Source organism: Odontesthes bonariensis, chromosome 3, assembly GCF_027942865.1.
Source record: "Odontesthes bonariensis isolate fOdoBon6 chromosome 3, fOdoBon6.hap1, whole genome shotgun sequence".
Lineage (NCBI taxonomy): Eukaryota > Metazoa > Chordata > Actinopteri > Atheriniformes > Atherinopsidae > Odontesthes > Odontesthes bonariensis.
This window is the reverse complement of record NC_134508.1, coordinates 9300649-9322412: the sequence shown is the minus strand read 5'-3', so window position 1 is coordinate 9322412 and position 21764 is coordinate 9300649. Positions and strand designations below refer to the sequence as shown.

The following is a 21764-nucleotide window of genomic DNA, read 5'->3' as shown; positions in this document are numbered from 1 at the left end:
AGTAGGTTTTTAGCCTATATCTGAAGAGGCCCAGGTCAGAAATAAGACGCAGCTGGACGGGGGGCTTATTCCAGAGCCTGGGGGCAGCTTTGGGAAAAGGCTCGCACACCCCAGGGTTTGTATTCTGACCTGGGCACCTCCAGCAGAAACTGATCTGTTGACCTCAGAGCTCTACCAGGACTGTTAAAAGCTCAGATAAATACGATGGGGCGAGGCCGTTAAGAGCTTTAAAAACAAACATTAAAAGTTTAAAATCAGTTCTATAAAGGACAGGAAGCCAACGGAGGGAGTTAAGAACAGGAGTGATGTGCACACGTCTGTTGGTGTTGGTTAAAAGACGGGCAGCAGCGTTCTGCACCAGCTGAAGGCGGCTGAGAGAAGACTGGGAGACGCCGACATAAAGCGCATTGCAATAGTCTGACCTTTAACTTATTATGGCATGGATGGCTTTCTCAAGGTCATGATGACTTAAAAACATTTTAACTTTGGCCAGGAGACGCAACTGGAAAAAAATAGTCCTGACCACATTGTTAATTTGTGATTTATTAATTCGTTATTATTAATCGATTAATTCGTAGTCGAAGGGCTGTTCTCACCTGTTGCTTACCTGCCTGAACAAGCATGCTTTGGTCACATCCAGCGTGTTGATTGTTTGTGAAACCTTCTTGGGAGGAGAGGCAAGGCTGCATTGCAGGAGCCGGGAAGGTGATGTCCAAAGATGGGTTTTTAGTTTGGCATTTATGGCTTCTTTGACTCGTCTCTCCAACCATCTGTCTTCTCTGAATAGAAAGTGTAAAATGTCCAACTCAAAGGTGAGAAAAGTGACTGCAACAACCCAGGCGATTCAGATGAATCAGTGACACAAACATGACCACAAAAGCTTCGTTTCCACTATGCAGTATGGTACGGGTCGGGTCTCTTTGGGGTCAGCTTGCGTTCCCACTGTACAAAGGGGACCCTCAGGGGTGGGCGGAGTGCGTGCCGAAGCGTAAATAACAAATAACATCCAAAATTTGGAACCACCTCCAAGCTTCTTCAGCTTCTTCAGCTTAATGCGACACCGGCTCGCGGTCCGGTTGAAACCACTCTCTGCCGTTTTTGCGGCAATCAGCTGGAAAACTTTTTCGTTTCGCACAGCGCCATCGAGCTCCCGCTGCACAGCCTCCTCACCAACAACGGAGCTAGGTACCCCAAGCAGGGTTACAAGAATGGTAACGGTACCATGGGACCGGTACGCTTTGGTGGGAGTGGAAACACTGAAATAAGCCAACCGTTCTGAACCGACCCATACCGGACTGCTTGTGGAAACGCGCCATAAGACCCCGACGAGTCGAACCTTCTTTCAACCACTTATAAGCTCAAACTCTCCGCCAACTGGTTTAGAACTGAAGCAGCCTTTCGGATGAGAGGTGAAACATTTTTTAGGATTACGACCACCCGAACCAGCGCTACATCTCTGCTGTTGGATTGGATAACAAAGGACCAGCCTCTGGTCCATAAGCACATCGGTGACCCTTGGATGCATAGATCCTGTCCCCGCTTCACCGGTTTCTCCTTTCACGGAACACTTTTTTGGTAGATGGCGACCTCAGTGGAGCCAGAACATCCCTCAGGCGCCGCAGTTATGGAAAAGCTGGGACCCAGCCGCATTAAAGTCACTCAAATCCACATACTGCCTCCTTTCCTTCTGCTTCCATCAGCTTCAGTGAAAGAGAGCTTTTGCTGCCTCATGAATCCCTCCAACTGCCAGGTGTAGCTGTAAAGAGATGATTGTTTTTCACTTCACCTGTCGAAGGTCATTAGATTGTGTCTCATTGATGTGTGTTGTAATATATATTTCCTCTATAAACTCACATTTCAACTGTTTTCTGTGGTTGTTTTTAAAGGAAATTGTGCAGCTTTTTGCCTTTTTTTTTTTTTTTTTTTTTTTTTTTTTTAACTATAAGACCTGTAAAAATAAACCTGAAGGCCTGAATGGACTGTTACTTCATGAATTCCTCGGTTATGGACACCTCAAAGAGCATTGCCCTTCCAATACTATGATCCCTTAAAGGGAAAGTTCGTTGTTTTTTTTTTTTTAAACCTGGACCTTATTTCTGGCATAAAATACGTTCATCTACTCACCGATAACAGTTTGGTGACAGTCAGCGACCTTCGGACAGATCTTTGGCTGTGACCTGGCAATGCTCTGCTGTCTAACAGACGATATCAGTCAGTGGGGTCACATGGCACTGAAAGGATCGGATTATTGGCTAAATTACAATAAGACTGAGTTGAGCAAGGGTAATTCTCCTTGGATATATGGCGGTGAATGAATCGGATCAGAGGCACAAAGCGTGTCATACCCCGGTACGATAGGTGGCGCTGTACCCATTCCAACTGTTGCTAATAGAGCCACTTCCTGTTGACCTCTTCACCACCAACAACAACAACAAACTCAGGCATTGGAGAAAGATGGAGAACGCAGAGCAAGATGAAGCTACGTCCCTCTACATTTGGTCTGTGATGAGCTGCTTGTTGCACAAACTCGATGCCCAACGGAGCATTCTCCATCGCGTTGTTTGTTTCTTTCTGACGGCGACAACAACAGGAATATCGTCTCCTTTGACTTCCGGGTCACGACCCTGGGAAAAAATCTCGAGCATGCTCAGAACGCAAAGTCTGATTCACCACGTGCTTCAGCGTCTACAAGCAGGTTTAGTGTGACTTTCAACCGAGTTAACTCGGGGTCTTAATCCGATCCAATTTCTTGTCAGATTAAGGTGTCTACATGAACTTAATAACTCAGTCTGATTGTAATTTAGCCAATAATCCGATCCTTTCAGTGCCATGTAACCCCACTGAGTATGGACAGTATGTTTATTACATTAGCCAGCTATCCAAGCCGTGTCATCTCCCCCAAAACGAAACATTCAGGAGCAGATGAAAAGCCGTGTGCTGATTGCTGATGTGATGGCGTGAGTGTGGCTCCTGCAGCTTGTGTGCTACACTCTCCATCCCGCTCTTCAGAGGATGATGGACTAAATAAGATTCAGCTCACTGATTAACAAGAGTTAACAAACTGGCAGCTCATTGGTTGGCGCCCCTTAATCAGGATTTAATTGACACTTTGCAACCAATTACAATCAAGAATTCACCTATTTTGTTGGAATGACAAATCATCAGTGATTTGACTCTCGTCCGTCTCTTTCTTTCTGTTTGTCTCTTCTCGTAGCCGGATGAGGACTTATTTAACCCGGACTATGTCGAGGTGGACCGAGTGCTGGAGGTGGCTGTTACCACGGATACGGAGACTGGAGAGGTGGGTATCATCGTAAACACAGACGCCGTCTCTCAGCCGTGTTGTTGCTCCGGTGGCACAAACACACACACACACACACACACACACACACATACATACAGTGTAAAAAATCCTTACTCAATATTTGTTTTCTGGAAGCTAAAAGATGTATAGCTTGCTCATGGAAAAGGGATAAACCTTGTTCTATTTCGCAGGGATGTCTTTTTACTTGGCTTTAGAAAAGATGAGCTACACCGCGAAAAAATAAGCTTTGACAAGTTTTGGAAAATCTGGAAGGTTTTCTGTAATTTCCTTGAGAAAAATGAAATTGAAGTAGATGGCTGGAATGAAGATTTATCCATCTCTTTATATCCATCTGTGTGTGTATATGTAGATATACGCATTTACTTATTCACATTTTTCATTTATTTATCTCTCTACCACCATGGTTCTTACACCAGCAATGATATTGATTTGATATTAATGATTTCTCTTCTTCCAGTTATTTATTAATTTTATTTTAATAATTATTATTGCTATTATTATCGTTTTTTTTTTTCTTGTATGTACCTTCTTGTTCTATGTTGACAAAAATTAACAAAATGTGCAATAAACGTGTTTAAAAACAAACAGAAACCACATACAGCGTGTTCAAAACCGCATACTTCTACTTCTCCTACTAACTTTTTGAGTTAGTAAGCGAGTTTGAGTAAGCGAGAAGTTCCCGGATGCAGACTAGATTCGCCGAAATGTTGGGTATGCATCATGAGGTTACTACTCATACTCAAACTACCCAAGATGCAACGTAACGTGACGTCGCCGATCGTCATATCCTGTCAAAATGTTAGTTTCAAGCTAGCTACAACGAGGGTAGGTTCACTTCCTGTTTTCAAAACAAAAGCACCAATTGTATCATAATGGCTTTCCCTATGATAAAAGGCAACGCGTATTTTATTTTGTGAAAATAACCGGAAGTGCGTTGCTCACTGCGGCTAGCTTTAGTAGCGCCGAATTCGTGGGAACAAAATTGTAAATAGCCGGTATTTTGTCAGATTTTCAACACGTTGGGGATCTAAACGACTACTTTCTCGCCTGAAAATGTTTCAAATGTTGCTAAAGTTTACAGAGTTTAGAGCTTAAGTGAAATCGGCTTTTCAGGCCGGCTGATTTCGGCTCGGGCAGGAGCGAAATGCATTGTGGGTAAACGCTCTGCATACTGTGTGATCAATGAGTATGCAGAAGGAAAGTATGCAGTTTCGAACACAGCCATTCAGCGTGTTTTTGTGTGTGCTGCTGCAGGAGGTGACCCATTACCTCGTGAAGTGGTGCAGTCTGTCGTACGAGGAGGCGACGTGGGAGCTGCAGGAGGACGTAGACCCGGAGAAGATCAAAGAGTTCGAGGAGATCCAGAAGCTGCCGCCAGACCTCAGACACACTGTGAGTAGAACTTCGTGGAGGAGAATCTCTGGATGTTTTCTCAGCTTTGATACGGGAGGAAAGATCAAAGATGTGGGCGGTGATTCAGACTCTCGAACCAACTTAGTTAAGAGTGAGAAAAAAACCCCACATATTTACATTTTTGATTTCAGGATTGTGGGAAGATCACAGGGAAAGGGACTTATTTTATGGATTTCAGCCTTTTCTGCCCACATCTCGCCTTGTTTTCTTTTCTGCTGCTAACAAGCACAAACCTAATCAGCGCTGTGTGGTTTCCTTTCTTCTCGAGCCTCTTTTCCGTCATGTTTTTGTGCTCAAAGGTTCAATTTAAAAAGAAAAACCCACAATCAGACTAATCTTCCACATCTGTTCCTCACCGGTCAGTGTGAGTGTGACCGAAGCCCAGACGGGATGCTACCCAAACAGAGATGATAGATTTGTGCATTTCGGTCAGTCATCGGTCTCGTTTTCGCACAAAATTGCTGCTGGAATAGCAGCAATTTTCAGTTGTCTCGATCAGATCTGCAGTAAATGAACGCCAATTAACTCGGCCTGGAGCTAAAACATCCGTCACCTCTTATTATTTTCTTACGTATTAATTCAAAAATCTGCACAATTTTGAAAAAAAGTTTGCACTAGTTCTGGTTTGCCCTTGTCTATGCACTATTTATATTTAATTATCTAAGTTATTCATCTTCACTTATTTATTTACACAGTGTATATATAGTGTATATATTTAGTCTGTATATATTCTGTGTATATTATGTACATATTATTTATTCTGTATATATAAAAGCACACCTTTGCACTTCTGGTTGGATGCTAACTGCATTTCATTGGCTTGTACCTGTACTTGCTCTTTGACAATAAAGTTGAATCTAATCTAAAAATATCTCATTTACCTCCTCTCTAATTTTAGGCAGTTCTTTTTTTAATCTGATAAATGACACCTCGTTACGTTTTGTGTGGTAATAACTGAAGTTTTAATGATGAGAAAAAGCACCCTGTGCATTAAATGTGTGTGTTTACGTCACAGGAACGTCCGCCTGCAGATAAATGGAAGAAGTTGGAGCGCTCCAGAGATTACAGGAATGGAAACCAGCTCAGAGAATACCAGTTAGAGGGAATGAACTGGTTACGGTTCAACTGGTACAACAGGTGAATACACAAAACCGACAAAGCCACCGTTCAATGGGGAAAAAAAATCCTCAAATTCAGGTGATTATAAGAGACACTGAGGAGGATTCTGACCTCCGAAAAGGCTCCGAATCCCAGCCCTGCACCACACTGTTTGCTTTACACTTTTGGTGGCTTTTGATGGCGTCTTCATCGTGACATTTCTACGTGTGTGGCTGTGCGGGTGCAGGGCTCACGTAGTGGTGTTGCATTTTAATGAGACATGTTGTTTTTTTCTTGAAACTCAGGACATTTACACAAACATTGACGCATCAAATGCTTAATTTATTTTGAGCCGTTTGCAGAAATGGAAGCATCATCACGTTCCGTCCTTGTTTTCAATCTCAGGAAAAACTGCATCCTGGCGGATGAAATGGGTTTGGGAAAGACCATCCAGTCCATCACCTTTCTGTACGAGATCTTCAGCATGGGGATCCGTGGGCCCTTCCTCATCATCGCCCCGCTGTCCACCATCACCAACTGGGAGAGGGAGTTCCGCATGTGGACGCACATGAACGTCATCGTGTACCACGGCTCGCAGATCAGCCGGCAGATGATCCTGCAGTACGAGATGTTTCACAGAGACGCGCAGGTTAGTGCAAGTCGGCTGTGTGGAGTTTGTAATGGACACACCTACAGAAGGTGTGGAAAGCTGTCCGATTTCTACTTATGGGCCTAACTCAAACTGGCCTCAGTCTGTTAAAGCAATAAGATTTTGTGTTATTCTTCTCTCACACTTCACTTAGACCTGAAAGAGTCATGGTGCATTTGTGATGTTTTTAGTTTTTTTAAACTTTGTTTATTAAGCTTTTTTCACAATAGAACACAGACACTCAGAAACACTCAGAACAGAATCCCATCCCCACGAAGTAAATTTTTATTTTTTTTTTTAAATACATAGATAAATCACAATAAAAAAAACTAGAAAGCTGCAAGCAGCTGTATGCGGGACCGAGATGTGCGCACGTTGGGGCATGCGCTGGACGTTGTCGTCGCGCAGCTCTGCCCACACGCACGATACCCTCTGCGTACGTACGAGCACATAATAACCCCAATGCGGAGGGGTATTTGAACATTTCTCGGGGGTGCCACTGAGCCATTTATCTCCGTCCACAAACGATACCCTTTACATACGTACGAGGTCGACTGGGTGGACGTGTGTGCCAAGTTTCATGACCCTGCGATGATGATAAGGCTTTCAAATCACAAACACCATCACATGATTTTCACCGCCTGGCCACGCCCACACCGTTCAGAGTTTGGGAAGGTTTCTCCATGATTTTTTTTTCCCTCCATATCTTAAGAGCTACCTGGCCAGGTTTGAAGCTTGTAGCATTAAATCTGAAGGAGGAGTTCTATCAAATCCAAGGTGTGGGGAAAAAAAAGACGTTTCCAACCACCAGCAGGTGGCGCTATAGGTGGATGTCACTATGATAATATGTGCGTGTTCATGCTGGGTCCAGCATTCACCGTATGGAGTTTGGGACAGATTGGATAATGTCTGGGAGTTATTACCGACTTCATTTTCTGTGGCAAGTGATGGCGAGTCATCCAACTTTGAGGCGTCGCCTCGCCCACGCCCTTTAAGTTTGGAAAAGTTGCCCAATTAATATTTCCCCCCATGTCTTAAGAGTAACCTGGCCAAGTTTGAAGCTTGTAGCATTAAATCTGTTGGACGAGTTCGATCATATGCAAGGCGTGGAATCGGTCAAAAATGGCACGAAAACCTACCTTCCATCCAAAATGGCCGCCTTCCTGTGGATGTGGGACCATGGTGGCAGGAGACTTTTTGTGCGTCTGGGCATGATGAATGAGTGTATCGAATTTTTGTAGTCCTACGTGAAACTAAGCCCAATGCAGGGACATACAGAATAGTATTTAAGCGAGTTGTCATCTAAACAATGAAATCAGTGGTTGTCCTAGTTAACTTGATTTATGCAGCTCCGATTTCTCTTCCACACTCAGAAAAGGTTGCCAAATCTTATTCAGTGCAGACAGTTCAGTTGATTGAATGAAACGAGTCAGCTCTGCTGTTGCAGTGTTGGAACAAAAACCTGCAGCCACACCGGCCCTTTAACTGATCAGTTTGACACTCGTGGTCTACAGCTTGCAAACGCTGGACAAAATGAATCAAACATGTGGTGAGAAAATGTATGTGTGTGTTCCCTGGAGGGGTTTTTAGGACGTGACGCTAACACCTCCAGTTACTTTTAATGGAGAGCAGCGCATGTGTGAAAAGGGTTTCTGGTGTCGGTGCTGATGAAGACGGTTTAAGATCAGCTCTGCCAGGAAGAAACAAGCTGAGATGTTGCTGAATGTTTTCCTTTTTTCTCTCTCTGTATCCTGAGGGGCTTCCTCAGCGTGACTCATTAGTTGTGTATCTCATCGCACTTCTTTCACCAGGCCTAAAAAAAAAAATATTTTTGGTTCCGGTTTCCGACCGACCCTGTCAATTTACGTGCGACCCAAATTATTTTATGAGCTTGGGGAAGAAAAAAAAAAAGAACACAAATACATTTTTTTTTAATGCAAAGTATAATTACGTTTTTCTACAGCACCTCTTCATCCTGTACAAGGATGAGCGCATGCTCTCGTGAAAACAACTATTTCACGTGAGATCGGCATGCAGACTGGATCGGTAGCAAGTGTTATAATATGAATGCGGGAGAAAGAAGGATATATGCGTGGTCTCCATTGTTTCTCCATGCAATAGCGTGACAAACAAAATTGTAAGATTGGGTAGGAAATCTTTCGAAAATGTCCTTGAAGAAGTCAAGCAGTGCACTTGTTCATTTGTGTCAGCAGCCGGTGTTCAGTTGATTTCTCCTACTTCGAGATTTGCTACTTTGTGGTTTTGCGCATGCGCCGAGACGATTTTCTAAGTTTCGTTTTCACGCCCATAATGTTTTGCAAAAAAATAAGATATTTTTCATATCATATATCATACTATCATTATCATTTTTATGAATATATATATATATATATATATATAGGCTACATAATATATAAAAAAATATTTCAATTGTTTTGTGTTAGGCAGAATAGCAGAAGCAGGCAGTAATGTTGGACAACAGGGCTATGAGTCGCAGAACACCAGAGTGACACTTTAACTAAACTATTACATTTAGTTATGAAATATTGCTTGAGATGTCTTCAATGCCAATGGTCCAGGTTGTATCGACTACATATTTAGTTCATATAAAAATGTGTGTGTGTGTGTGTAACATGCTGGGAGTATCCATTGCTGCTGTAATAATAAAAAAAAAAAAAATCTACCTATCACTCGCTGCCACTGGGAAAAAAAGAAATAAAATAAAATAAATTCCCTACCTACCCATGACATCAACTGACAACCAACAGGAACCAAACTTTTTTTTTTTAGGCCCCATCAACCTCTACTTGCTGAATGGCTCAGTTTATTGTAGACTTTCTGATTGGCATAAATCAGGGCGATTCAAATGGTGGCCCGCGGGCCACATGCGGCCCAGAAGCAAAACCCAAGTGGCCCAACTTGTGGTTCAGCCAAAAAAAGCAGAGAAAAACCATGAAAAACACAGTTCGCGTTAAATGAGCTCAGAATTCCTACAGTAGATCAGAACCATGTTAGCAGCTCAACTCCAACTGAAAAAGTACGCCTCTCTCAACCCTCAAACTGAAAATTGACGATGGAAACCGTCGTTTTAACCCCGCCTGGGCGGACAGATACAGGCTGTGTTCGAAACCGCATACTTCTCCTACTTCTCCTACTATTCCTACTGACTTTTTGAGTTAGTAAGCGAGTTTTAGTAAGCCAGAAGTTCCCGGATGCAGACTAGATTCTCCGAAATGTTGGGTATGCATCATGAGGTTACTGCTCATACTCAAACTACCCAAGATGCAACGTAACGTCGCCGATCGTCATTTCCTGTCAAAACGGCAGTTTCAAGCTAGCTACAACGAGGGTAGGTTCACTTCCTGTTTTCAAAACAAAAGCACCAATTGTATCGTAATGGCTTTCTCTATGATAAAAGGCAACGGGTATTTTATTTTGTGAAAATAACAGGAAGTGCGTTGCTCACTGCGGCTAGCTTTAGTAGCGCCGAATTCGTCGGAACAAAATTGTAAATAGCCGGTATTTTGTCAGGTTTTCAACACGTTGAGGATCTAAACGACTACTTTCTCGCCTGAAAATGTTTCAAATGTTGCTAAAGTTTACAGAGTTTAGAGCTTAAGTGAAATCAGATTCAGGCCGGCTGATTTCGGCTCGGGCAGGAGCGAAATGCATTGTGGGTAAACGCTCTGCATACTGTCTGATCAATCAGTATGTGTAGTATGCAGTTTCGAACACAACCACTGTTTTATTTCACCTCCAACTCCACACGGTCCTTTTTTCTTCAGTTAAAGGGGAATTCCTGTATTTTCAACATTAAGCCTCTTTTCTGAGTCGTCTGCAATGTTTTAGAACCCCCCTCACCGCTTTTATTATGTTTACTGCTGTCTCCGGTATTTGCCTAATTTTGATTCTTCTCAACCTGTTTCAGAACGGCTAGTCATGTGCATGTCTTAAAAGGTCCGTAAAAGCACAATAAACGTCCGTTTTCAAAATAATCAACTCACCGGAGTGGTTACTGGTGTGCACTGGTAATCCATATCAAATTTTGTAGTGAAAAGTTGCTTCTGTCGTGTTTTATTTGACATTTTGTAAATCCCATTGAGTTGTATTGAAGACTGGATGTTCGTCAATAGCGGACATGTTTGTAGTTCTCTCGCACCGGAAATGCAATACACCTAGCAGCATTTCCGGTCGCGTGGGACGACAATATTCGGTACACTCATTCATCATGCCCAGACGCACAAAAAAGTCTCATGCCGCCATGGTCCCACGTCCACAGGAAGGCGGCCATTTTGGATGGAAAGTGAATATGATGATATAATATATCTGATTATGACATATGATAGATATAATATAAAGATATTTTGCACTAATAACATTTGCACAAATATCATCATAGTACAATATAATGTAAATTATCCATATTCCCTATATTTCTTATTGATTCAGTCTGCTCAGTTAAAATTTATTTTACCTTTATTGTTAAATGTACAAATCTGTTTTTATTTATTTTATTTAGTTTTTACTGATGTTTATTATTATTTTTATTTACCCTACTCTTCATCCCGTAGATTTGTATATAGCTAATGTTTATTTCTCTGATGTTTTGCTTGTTTTTCCTTTAATTGTTTACATATCTTTTATACTGTACGCTGTTGCAACACAATAATTTCCCAAATTGGGATGAATAAAGTATTTATCTATCTAAAAGATATCGTATATTATCAGAAATCATGCAGCTACCAGGTCGCTGATATGGAAAAACACTTTATTCTGATCTTTCTCCGACCTGCAGGGTAACACAGTCCCAGGTGTGCTTAAGTTCCACGGCTTGATCACCACCTTTGAGATGATCATGGCCGACTGTCCCGAGCTGAGGAAGCTGCAGTGGCGCTGCGTGGTGATCGACGAAGCCCACCGGCTGAAGAACAGGAACTGCAAGCTGCTGGAGGGACTCAAGCTCATGAACCTGGTCAGTCTGTTTGCGCGGTCGGTGAGCGCTCTCTTTTGTTCAGTTGGGGTCGTTTTGAATAAACGTAAACATTCCCGTCCACGTCCCAACAGGAACACAAAGTTCTGCTGACGGGAACGCCTCTGCAGAACTCTGTGGAAGAGCTGTTCAGCCTGCTGAACTTCCTGGAGCCGCAGCAGTTTCCCTCAGAGAGCGCCTTCCTGGAGGAGTTCGGAGACCTGAAGACGGACGAACAGGTATCTTTTGTTTTTGGGTTTGTTTTAGGGCTGGGCGAGTTTAATTAACCCTCATACCTGATTTAAAACAGGAATGAGGGTTTAAAAACTTAATTTCTGAAAAGGGGACATTTTTGTAAAAGTCTGTTGCTCACAGGCTTTTATTTTGTAAAAGTGTGTTTGCACAACAAATGTTATGGCACTTTCATTCATATGGCAGCACATTTAAAATCAAACTAAATGCTAAAAGGCTATACACTACTTTTGAATTCATTTTTTGGATTTTGCGTACAAATGCGATTAATCGCGATTAATCAGTGAAATCATGTGATTAATTAGATTAAACATTTTAACTGTTGCCCAGCCCTAGTTTTTTTTTTTTTTTTGGTGTGTAGACTCAACAAGAAGAAGTGTTCACACCTCTGTCCTCTCCAACAGGTGAAGAAGCTTCAGGCCATTCTGAAGCCCATGATGCTGAGAAGACTAAAAGATGATGTGGAAAAAAATCTTGCCCCTAAAGAAGAGACCATCATAGAGGTAAATGAAGTAAAAACTGAACTGAAGCTAATTAAAACTGATGTGGACGAGAGGTTCGAGGGTCTGCAGGGTGAAGTCGTGGTAAAGTTGTGTTTTTTTTCCCTCGTCTTGTTTGTCCTTCTTCAGGTGGAGCTGACAAACATCCAGAAGAAATATTACCGCGCCATCTTGGAGAAGAACTTCTCCTTTCTGTCTAAAGGAGCCAACCAGCACAACATGCCCAACCTCATCAACACCATGATGGAGCTCCGCAAGTGCTGCAACCACCCGTACCTCATCACAGGTGAGAGTGAACCTGATGCAGAATGCTGCCGGAAGCTTCACATTCTGGAGCGCCAAGTGCAACTGAATCTATGAAAGCTGGTGTTTCTAAACCCATCTGTGTGGAAACAAGCTGTGATTGTGAAAGATAGAAGTTTAAAGGGATAGTTCAGCTCTTTTGACATGAAGCTGTATGACATCCCATATTAGCAACATCATTTATGAACATTTTCTTACCCCCTGCTGCGTCCTGTGAGCCGAGTTCCAGCCTCGTTTTGGTGTTGATGAAGGTAGTCCGGCTAGTTGGCTGGGGCCACAAAAATAAAGCGTTTTGCTTCTCAAAGCAATATGCGTTCAAAAGAGTAATACATTTGCATCACAAAATCGTTCTCCAGGAAAAAGTCAGACCTCACAATCGCTTGGCTCTATTTTCTCTCCCTTCGTATCACTGCCTGCTGTGTAGACCGCGCAGCAAACACCGTAACAGGCGCGGCTGTCGGCAGGGACTGCTGAGCAGCTGAAATCTGGGATTCAGCAGGAATGGACCCAGATTCCTCTGAAAAACTGCAACAATCAGCATCCTCAGTTCACAAAGCGTTAAAAAATGGGAAACATGACTCTGGAACAGCTTTTACAGATTCTACATTTGGTTGGATCATCTAAATATAATTAAGTTGGTCAGTGAGGACACAGAATATTTATTTTTTAGGGCTGGGCAACGATTAAAATGTTTAATCTAATTAATCACGATTTCCCTGATTAATCACCATTAATCGCATTTGTACGCAAAATCCATTTATTTTGAAATACGTGCTTTTATGTTGAAACAAGTAAAACAGGAAGTAGCGCCGGTTAGCTCCGTGAGCTTCACACAGAGACCGAGGAGCACCTGTAACGGTGATGTCCAACCTTAAAATGAAATTGGCCGAGTAAAAGTTCCGTACCCTTCTCCATGTTTGGTGGATCCGCAGCAGAAAGCAACAGACTTTTACAATAATAAAACCTGCGTTAATGCGCAATTAAATATTTATCGGCGTTAAATAATTAACAGGTTAACGTGATAATAACGAGTTAACTCGCCGAGCCCTAGTATTTTTTTATCTTTTTGCTTGTGAACACTGGTTTCTAAGTGTTCCAGTAAAATGCGACACACTGAGATATGAAACAAAACGGCCGCTGAAGTGCGTCCCCTTCACTCGATGCTTCTCTCCGTCTGTGTAAAACACAAACCGAGTTCATAAATCTGTCTTTTCTCACTTTTTCCCCACACTTTTTTTTCTTCTTTTGTCCAGGAGCCGAGGAAAAGATTTTGGAAAGCTTCAGGAAGAGCCACAGCCCGGACGCGCTGGACTTTCAGCTGCAGGCCATGATCCAGGCGGCCGGGAAACTGGTGCTGATCGACAAGCTGCTGCCCAAACTGCTGGCCGGGGGTCACAAAGTCCTGGTCTTCTCCCAGATGGTCCGATGCCTGGACATCCTGGAGGACTACCTCATACAGAGACGGTGAGCGGAGAGGGGAAGGCGTTGGGAGGAAGGTGGAAAAAAATGGAAATGGGAGAGATGAACAAATCCTCTGATGCAACATTTGAGAAAGAGGAGTAAGAAGAACGAGCAGAGGCCTGTTGTTCAGCGCATCTTTAGCAGCCAAGGCAGCTTTTTTACCACCTCAGAAACATCAACAGAATTAAAGGTTTCCTCTCCCAAAAAGACCAGGAGAAACTCATCCATGCATTCATCTCCAGTAGACTCGATTACTGTAACGCTCTTTTAACTGGACTTCCCAAAAAGAGCATTAAACATCTGCAGCTCATCCAGAACGCTGCTGCTAGAGTTTTAACCCGGACTAAGAGATCTGAACACATCACAGCAGCTTTAAAATCTTTACTCTGGCTTCCAGTCAGTCACACAATACATTTTAAAAGCCTGCTGATGGTTTACAAATCCCAGAACGGTTTAGGCCCAAAATACATCTGTGATATGTTCAGAGAATATAAACCTAGCAGAGCTCTTAGATCCAAGGACTCAGGTCAGCTGGTCCAGTCCAGAGTCCAGACTAAACATGGAGAAGCAGCATTTAGCTGTTATGCTGCAAACAAGTGGAACAAACTGCCAGTGGAGATTAAACTTTCAGCAAATGGAGACATTTTTAAATCCAGGTTAAAAACATTTCTGTTCTCATGTGTCTATGCATGAAATCTGCACGATATCTTTGAACTTATCTGAACTGTTGCTCGTTTTTAAATTCATTTAAATGATTTTACTTGTTTCTCTTTATATTTTTTTATGTATTTTTAATGCTTCTTCCACTCCCTGCTGCAATGCTTTTATTTTATGTGAAGCACTTTTAACTGTTTTGTAAATGAAATGTGCTATACAAATAAACTTTAATTTGATTTGATTTTTGTCTGTTTTTCTTCAGCTACACGTATGAACGCATCGATGGTCGCGTGCGGGGGAATCTGCGGCAGGCGGCCATCGACCGCTTCTGCAAGCCGGATTCGGACCGCTTCGTGTTCCTGCTGTGCACCCGAGCCGGAGGGCTGGGAATCAACCTGACAGCCGCCGACACCTGCATCATCTTCGACTCCGACTGGAACCCCCAGAACGACCTGCAGGTGGGCGGAAGTGTGACGGCAGAACGTGTGTTTTCACATGCCAGAACGAACCGGATAAAGGCGCCGATCTGTGTGACGGTGAACCAGATGCTCCTCATGCATCCCGTCTGTCATTTAACAAGCTGCAGCATTTCTGATTCCCTTTGAGACTTCAAAGGACGACCTGAATATGGAAGTGAACCTTCATAAGCAGGTCTGATGCGGCTCGTGTTTCCTCATCCTGTCAGAGGTCGATTCACCGAACCGTCTCCGTTCTGATCGGCTGTTCGGTTAACGCAGGGTTCCTTTATCGCTGCATGTTGGCCTGTTAGATGCTGAGCATGTTCAGCTGGGTTTATCCAGCTCTGTTTCTGCCCGGTCACGATTATTAAACTTCAGACCAAGTTTAACCACGAGCAGTTTGTTTTAACTTTGCTGTCAAATCCTGAAACATAAATGATTTCTTTCATTTTAAAGGGTTGGAAGAGAGACGTCTGCAGCTTATTATTGAAGAAAAAAACAACCTCAGTGGGTTCAAACGATTTTAAAAGAATTTAAACCTTATATTTAATTGGGGTTGTTTCCTTTGTGAAAGGCTGCGTGGAAAGATTAGTCTCCAGTTTTAGAAGAACTTTCCTTCATGACAAATTGCAAAGAATGCTGGGATTTCCTCGAAACCCGGACCAATAAGCCTCAAAGAACTTAATATCTTATATTTATTCTTTCCTACTAAGATGCCTTGTTAAAAGTGCATCAAATTTTGTATCATTCGGACAATCCTAAAAGGTGTTTTTTTTTTTTTTTTAAACCTGCCGTGCGTTCTGAGTGGATGACGTCATGTAGCCAGGTTTGACGGATCACTATTTAAATGATGTTCAAAACTTTCATCATCCAGCGTTGGAGATGTTAAAAAAATACCACATGGTGCTGCTTTTGCTCAGGGTTTTAAATCAGAAAAAGCCAATAAGTGAAGAAAAGGCCTTCTCTGATCTGTTCGATGTTTTGGTCAACCGGTGCAAACAGGAAAGAGCTTCCAGATGTTTCTCGTTGTGTCATGCATCAACGTTACCGGGGCCGTAATTCTCGTTGTTTGCCACAGAACGCTCAATCTTAGCCATTCACACCTTGAAAACAAAGTTCAGACTCACTCAGTGGGGTTACATGGCACTGAAAGGATCGGATTATAGACTAAATTACAATCAGACTGAGTTATTAAGTTCATGTAGACACCTTAATCTGACTAAGAATGGGCCAGGATCGGATGCAGACCCCGAGATAACTCGGTTGACAGTCACACTAAACCTGCTTGTAAACGCTGAAGCACGTGGTGAATTGGACTTTGCGTTCTGCGCATGCTCCAGATTTTTTCCCGGGGTCGTGACCCGGAAGTCAAAGGAGACGATATTCCTGTTGTTGTCGCCGTCAGAAAGAAACAAACAACACGATGGAGAATGCAAATTTCTCCAATGCCTGAGTTTGTTGTTGTTGTTGGTGGTGAAGAGGTCAACAAGAAGTGGCTCTATTAGCAACAGCTGGAATGGGTACAGCGCCACCTATCATACCGCTTTATGCCGCGCTCTGTGCCTCTGATCCCATTCATTCATCACCATATATCCAAGGAGAATCACCCTTGTTCAAATAAGGAGCATAACCCAACGATAGCTATAATCGAATTAATCTCACCATGTAGACCCACTGAGTGGTTTTAATGTTGTGGCTCATCGGTGGGCTGAGCAGAAGCCACATCGCGTCACTGCTACACGAAGCCGAAGCATCGCGATGTGAAGAACAACGTCGGACTACGAGTGGAAGCATTTAAAATGCCACTCCTGTACAACCAAAGCCAGCAGAGATCTGATAAACCACATTATTTAGAATTCACAGATATCTCTACATTAAAAAACCCTTCGTTGGACGTCACAGTTCATCCACTGATGCAGTTAAAACTCAAGCATAACATATTGCCATACTATTTTCAATTTAAGGCATGGCTGGTAATCCTGGAGAGCTAGCAAGATTTGAAAGTGGCACCTCCGCTAAGTGCGCCATCGAAAAGCCACGCCCCCACAAACTTGAGAACGCATCTGACGGCAGGACTCAGCCGACATGACCTAGATCTCATTCAATAGATCTTTCTCTTGGCTAAAAACAACACAGAGAAGAAGATGCTAATGTTAGCATTGGGCTAACACAAGCTTCAAAAGTAGCCCAAGTTGGCAAACCTTACATATTTCATGAAAATAACAAATCCCCCCCCCCCCCCCCCCCCCCCCCCCCCGAGCCTATTGTCTACGTCACTCATAGAAATCTGCATCCCTTTATCTTTTGCCCGTTTCTCCTCCTCTTCTTCTCTTCTCTTTCTAAACTGGGCACCTGATGGCTTCTTGATGATCCATGATGACTCCACATTATTACCTTTGCTTTTCCCATTAACGCCGTCCGTTCATCCGTCAATCAACCGGAGTCACGTGACGTAAACAAATTCACGTTTATGACTGCACAAATTCTTTTTTTTTTTTTTTTTTTTTTTTTTTTTTTTTTTTTTTTTTTTTTTACATATTTTTTACATAACCCAGTTAATTACATGAAGGTATATGGGTCTATGTTCATTTTAGGAATGAAATACAGTTTATTTGGATTGACAGCAGTTTGTGTTGTGTGGCCATAGAGTGCTAGCCTGGGTGCCAGCCGAACTTAGCCCCGCCCATAAAAGTTTTGGTCGGGAAGTTCGGTCTGGCTCTGCTCAGTTGGGAAATCATTATGCCCGACCAAGAATTGGTCGGACCAATCAGATTGCCAGGGCGGGCTTTATACGATGATGGACAGATGATCAACAGGGACATTATCGACTACGTCACTAAAGAGCTGAACATGGCTGCCGCTGGAGAGCTAGGGTGTAGATTCTGCCATCGAGTCTGTTCTACAGGATCTCCACATTGCATTAATTTTGAAAGACGAACAGAGGAACGCGATAAAGGCTTTTATCAATAGAAAATATGTTTTTGCCGTCCTTCCAACAACAAGTGTGTGTTGCTTAAACTACGTCACATACTATGTTGCTCTGATTGGTTGTAGGTCTATCCAATTGAGCGAAGAGGCATTTTTTCTCCTGGTTCGGTTGAAACACGCCCCATACCCAAATCTCTATTGAGCGGTATCAGACTCACATTCTGACTAGAATCGTGAGTATGACGTAGTCAGGCTAATAGAGTGCGCCCTGGGCGGTCACCCACATTGCCCGTAGCAAAAACCGGCCCTGCTCAGAATAGACGGACCATTTCACCCGGTATTACAAAAAAATGTGTTTCTGAGCAGGATTACCAACCTTGACTTTAAAAGTTAATGTTTAATGTTTTAACTTGCACATATAACTGGATGTACCTCAGACCGTTGTTAACATCTTTATAAAAGTATTGTATTGTTAAAACGGCGTGCTTTGCTTTCAGTATTAAGGCCGTTTTGAATCCACTCAGCCTTTTTATTTGAGCTCTGCCTTCGGTCTGTGTGCAGTTTGCCTCCCAAAGTGTCTGTAAATCCACCTGCACTCAGCTGATGTCAGTTTTTTCCCTGCCTCACTGATCCAGGCTCAGGCACGCTGCCATCGGATCGGCCAGAGCAAAGCGGTGAAAGTCTACAGGCTGATCACCAGGAACTCGTACGAGAGGGAAATGTTCGACAAGGCCAGCCTGAAGCTGGGGTTGGACAAAGCCGTCCTGCAAGACATCAACCGCAAAGGGAGCCTCAACGGGGTGAAAGACTTGGAGTATTCGTAGATCTTTTCTGGATCGGCTGCCCAGGTGAGCGTGACTCCTAACCTGCGTGTGTTGATGCTGCAGGTGCAGCAGCTTTCCAAGCTGGAGGTGGAAGATTTGCTGAAAAAGGGAGCGTACGGAGCTCTGATGGACGAAGAAGACGAGGGCTCCAAGTTCTGCGAGGAAGACATCGATCAGATTCTCCAGAGACGAACTCAGACCATCACCATCCAGACCGAGGGGAAAGGATCCACGTTTGCAAAGGTGCGAACTCACGAAAGCAAAAGTTCTGTCGGTCGAAACAAAGGTTTGACTTCGAAGTGTTGACGCCGTGTTTTTTCTCCTCAGGCCAGTTTCGTCTCCTCTGGCAACAGAACAGACATTTCGCTGGATGACCCCAACTTCTGGCAGAAATGGGCCAAGATCGCCGAAGTGGAGATCGACTCCAGATCAGAAAAGGTACAGACGGAGGATTAAAGTAATGAAAAAGGGGGAAAAGAGACGCGTTATATATCTAGGGCTGGGCAACGATTAAAATGTTAAAACTGAGGTCTGCAGAGTCTGAGATGTAGCTCTTGGGTTTCTGACCTTTGACCTTTAACCTTTAACATGCTAACTGAGGCCTGCAGAGTCTGAGATGTAGCTCTTGGGTTTCTGACCTTGGGGTGACCTTTAACCTTTAACATACTAACTGAGGCCTGCAGAGTCTGAGATGTAGCTTTTGGGTTTCTGACCTTGGGGTGACCTTTAACCTTTAACATGCTGACTGTTCTGGCTTTGTTTTTGGTTCCAGGAGTCTCTGGTGATCGACACGCCCCGCGTCAGAAAGCAGACCCGTCACTACAACTCCTTCGAGGACGACGAGCTGATGGAGTTCTCAGAGCTGGACAGCGACTCGGAGGAGCGGCCCTGCCGGACCCGTCGCCTTGGCGACCGCAGCCGGCGGTACCTTCGTGCCGAGTGTTTCCGAGTTGAAAAGAATCTGCTTATCTTCGGGTAAGACCTGGAACCCTTTCAGGAATGGCATTTATAACATAACAAACATTTTATTGGAAGAGATCGCGAGTCATGAAGAAGTGTCATGGTGGCGCGGCTGAGTGTTGGCTGGGATCTAAAGTTTACCAGCTGGTCAAAAAGGGGTCATTTAGACTCAGTGGGTTTAACCCTAATCCCTGATAGGGGACATTTTTGTCCACTAGTTGTGTACTTTCTCCTCTAATTTCAAACTGGAAATAGTGATACTCATCATATTTGGTCCAGTTGTACATTTTTGACTATTTTTTTTTTCATTTCAAACACACATCATATACAATGCAATTTTTCATTGTGTAGAAAAAAAAATCCTTAATTTCTGAAAAGGGACATTTTTGTCCCCTTTTAAAACGATATAAAAACGTCATGTATTAATATTTTTTTCCGCTTTTTTTTCATAGATCTTTAATTCCACTTCAGTTCTGATCACAATTACCAGGTTATCAATTATTTTCAAAAATGTAACCCTTTAAATACTGGTTTATATGATGTAAACGCCAATTTCTGTTAAAAAAAAAAATACAAAAACTGCTATATTTTCAATATATAGAATGCAAATTGGAATTGTTGAGCGGGGATAATTATGGTCTGGGATATGTCAATGATCAGCAACAACATTGATTTTTAGGGATTTAATATTTTTTTGCTATGTCTGATTTAAAAAACAAAAACAAAAAAAAACCTTAATTTCTGAAAAGGGACATTTTGTCCCCTTTTAAAACAACCTAAAAACATCATATATTAATATTTTTTTTCCACTTTTTTCTTCATAAATCTTTTATTCCACTTCAGTTCTGATCATAACTACCAAGTTTTCAATTATTTTCAAAAAATTAACCCTTTAGATGCTAATTTGAACTTTTTAGCCCAAATTTTAAGCCTTAAGTGCCAGTATTTTCAAAATATGGAATGCAAAGTGGAATTATTGAGTAGGGATAATTATGGTCTGGGATATGTCAATGATTAGCAACAACATTGATTTTTTTTTTAAGTATTTTTAGTTTTTTTGTTATGGCTGGGGAAAAAAAAGAAAAAAAAAAACTCCTTAATTTCTAAAAAGGCACATTTTTGTCCCCTTCTAAAATTATCCCCAAAATACCATATGTTAATATTTTTTTTGTCTTTCATTCGTTCTCTATGTGCATCTCTTCATCAACTCATTGTTAAATCTGCCTTCACAGTTGGGGTCGATGGAAGGACATCCTGAACCACGGGCGCTTCAAATGGCACTTAGCAGAAAGGGACATGGAGGTCATCTGTAGGTAAGAAAACTGCCCGATCTGAAGTGTCCACAAGTGTTTGCAGTCGTTAAAACATAGTGGTGCACATGTAAAGACTCTTTATATCTCGTTGGGCAGGGCTCTGCTGGTTTACTGCCTGAGACACTACAAAGGCGATGACAAGATCAAGAGCTTCATCTGGGATCTGATCACGCCCACCAAGGAAGGCCAGGACCAGGCGCTGCTCAATCACTCCGGTTAGCTTTTCACCGCTCATCCTACAACTCTGTCCCATCATCAATGTTTTACAAGCGTGCACAGAATCCATGCTCAGCATTTAACCCTGCTTTTTTCTCCCGTTGGCAGGTTTGTCTGCTCCGGTTCCCCGAGGCAGGAAGGGGAAGAAGATGAAGAATCAGCTGAATGTTCCCGAGCTGAAGAACGCCGACTGGCTGGTCAACTGTAACCCTGAGGTGGTTCTGCAGGACGAGAGCTACAAGAAACACCTCAAACAGCACTGCAACAAGTCAGTCAGAAACATCTTAACCTGTTTTCTTTTCTTATTTTAAAACACTGGCCTTGTTTTTCATGTTTAATTCATGAAAAACATAACAAAAACGACTAGAAAACACTGTAGTCAGCAGCCTTTTTTATCCAAAGACAGCCGTTTGGTTGGCTGCTTAGGCTGTGTTCGAA

General features: G+C 42.8%; 1 protein-coding gene across 4 annotated transcripts in view; it reads left to right on the top strand.

Moving 5' to 3' along the window:
- Positions 1 to 21764, top strand: part of chd6 (chromodomain helicase DNA binding protein 6) — a 132013-nt gene that overhangs the window by 75720 nt on the left and 34529 nt on the right. For all 4 annotated transcript variants that reach the window (XM_075460196.1, XM_075460197.1, XM_075460198.1 and 1 more), the window contains exons 10-26: positions 3215 to 3301; positions 4580 to 4717; positions 5754 to 5875; positions 6242 to 6485; positions 11281 to 11457; positions 11550 to 11693; positions 12111 to 12209; positions 12336 to 12492; positions 13763 to 13973; positions 14890 to 15085; positions 18649 to 18813; positions 18901 to 19080; positions 19165 to 19275; positions 19610 to 19812; positions 21030 to 21110; positions 21207 to 21325; positions 21435 to 21594. In XM_075460196.1, the coding sequence (XP_075316311.1) occupies positions 3215 to 3301; positions 4580 to 4717; positions 5754 to 5875; positions 6242 to 6485; positions 11281 to 11457; positions 11550 to 11693; positions 12111 to 12209; positions 12336 to 12492; positions 13763 to 13973; positions 14890 to 15085; positions 18649 to 18813; positions 18901 to 19080; positions 19165 to 19275; positions 19610 to 19812; positions 21030 to 21110; positions 21207 to 21325; positions 21435 to 21594 (2594 nt within the window). The remainder of the gene's footprint in view (positions 1 to 3214; positions 3302 to 4579; positions 4718 to 5753; positions 5876 to 6241; positions 6486 to 11280; positions 11458 to 11549; positions 11694 to 12110; positions 12210 to 12335; positions 12493 to 13762; positions 13974 to 14889; positions 15086 to 18648; positions 18814 to 18900; positions 19081 to 19164; positions 19276 to 19609; positions 19813 to 21029; positions 21111 to 21206; positions 21326 to 21434; positions 21595 to 21764) is intronic.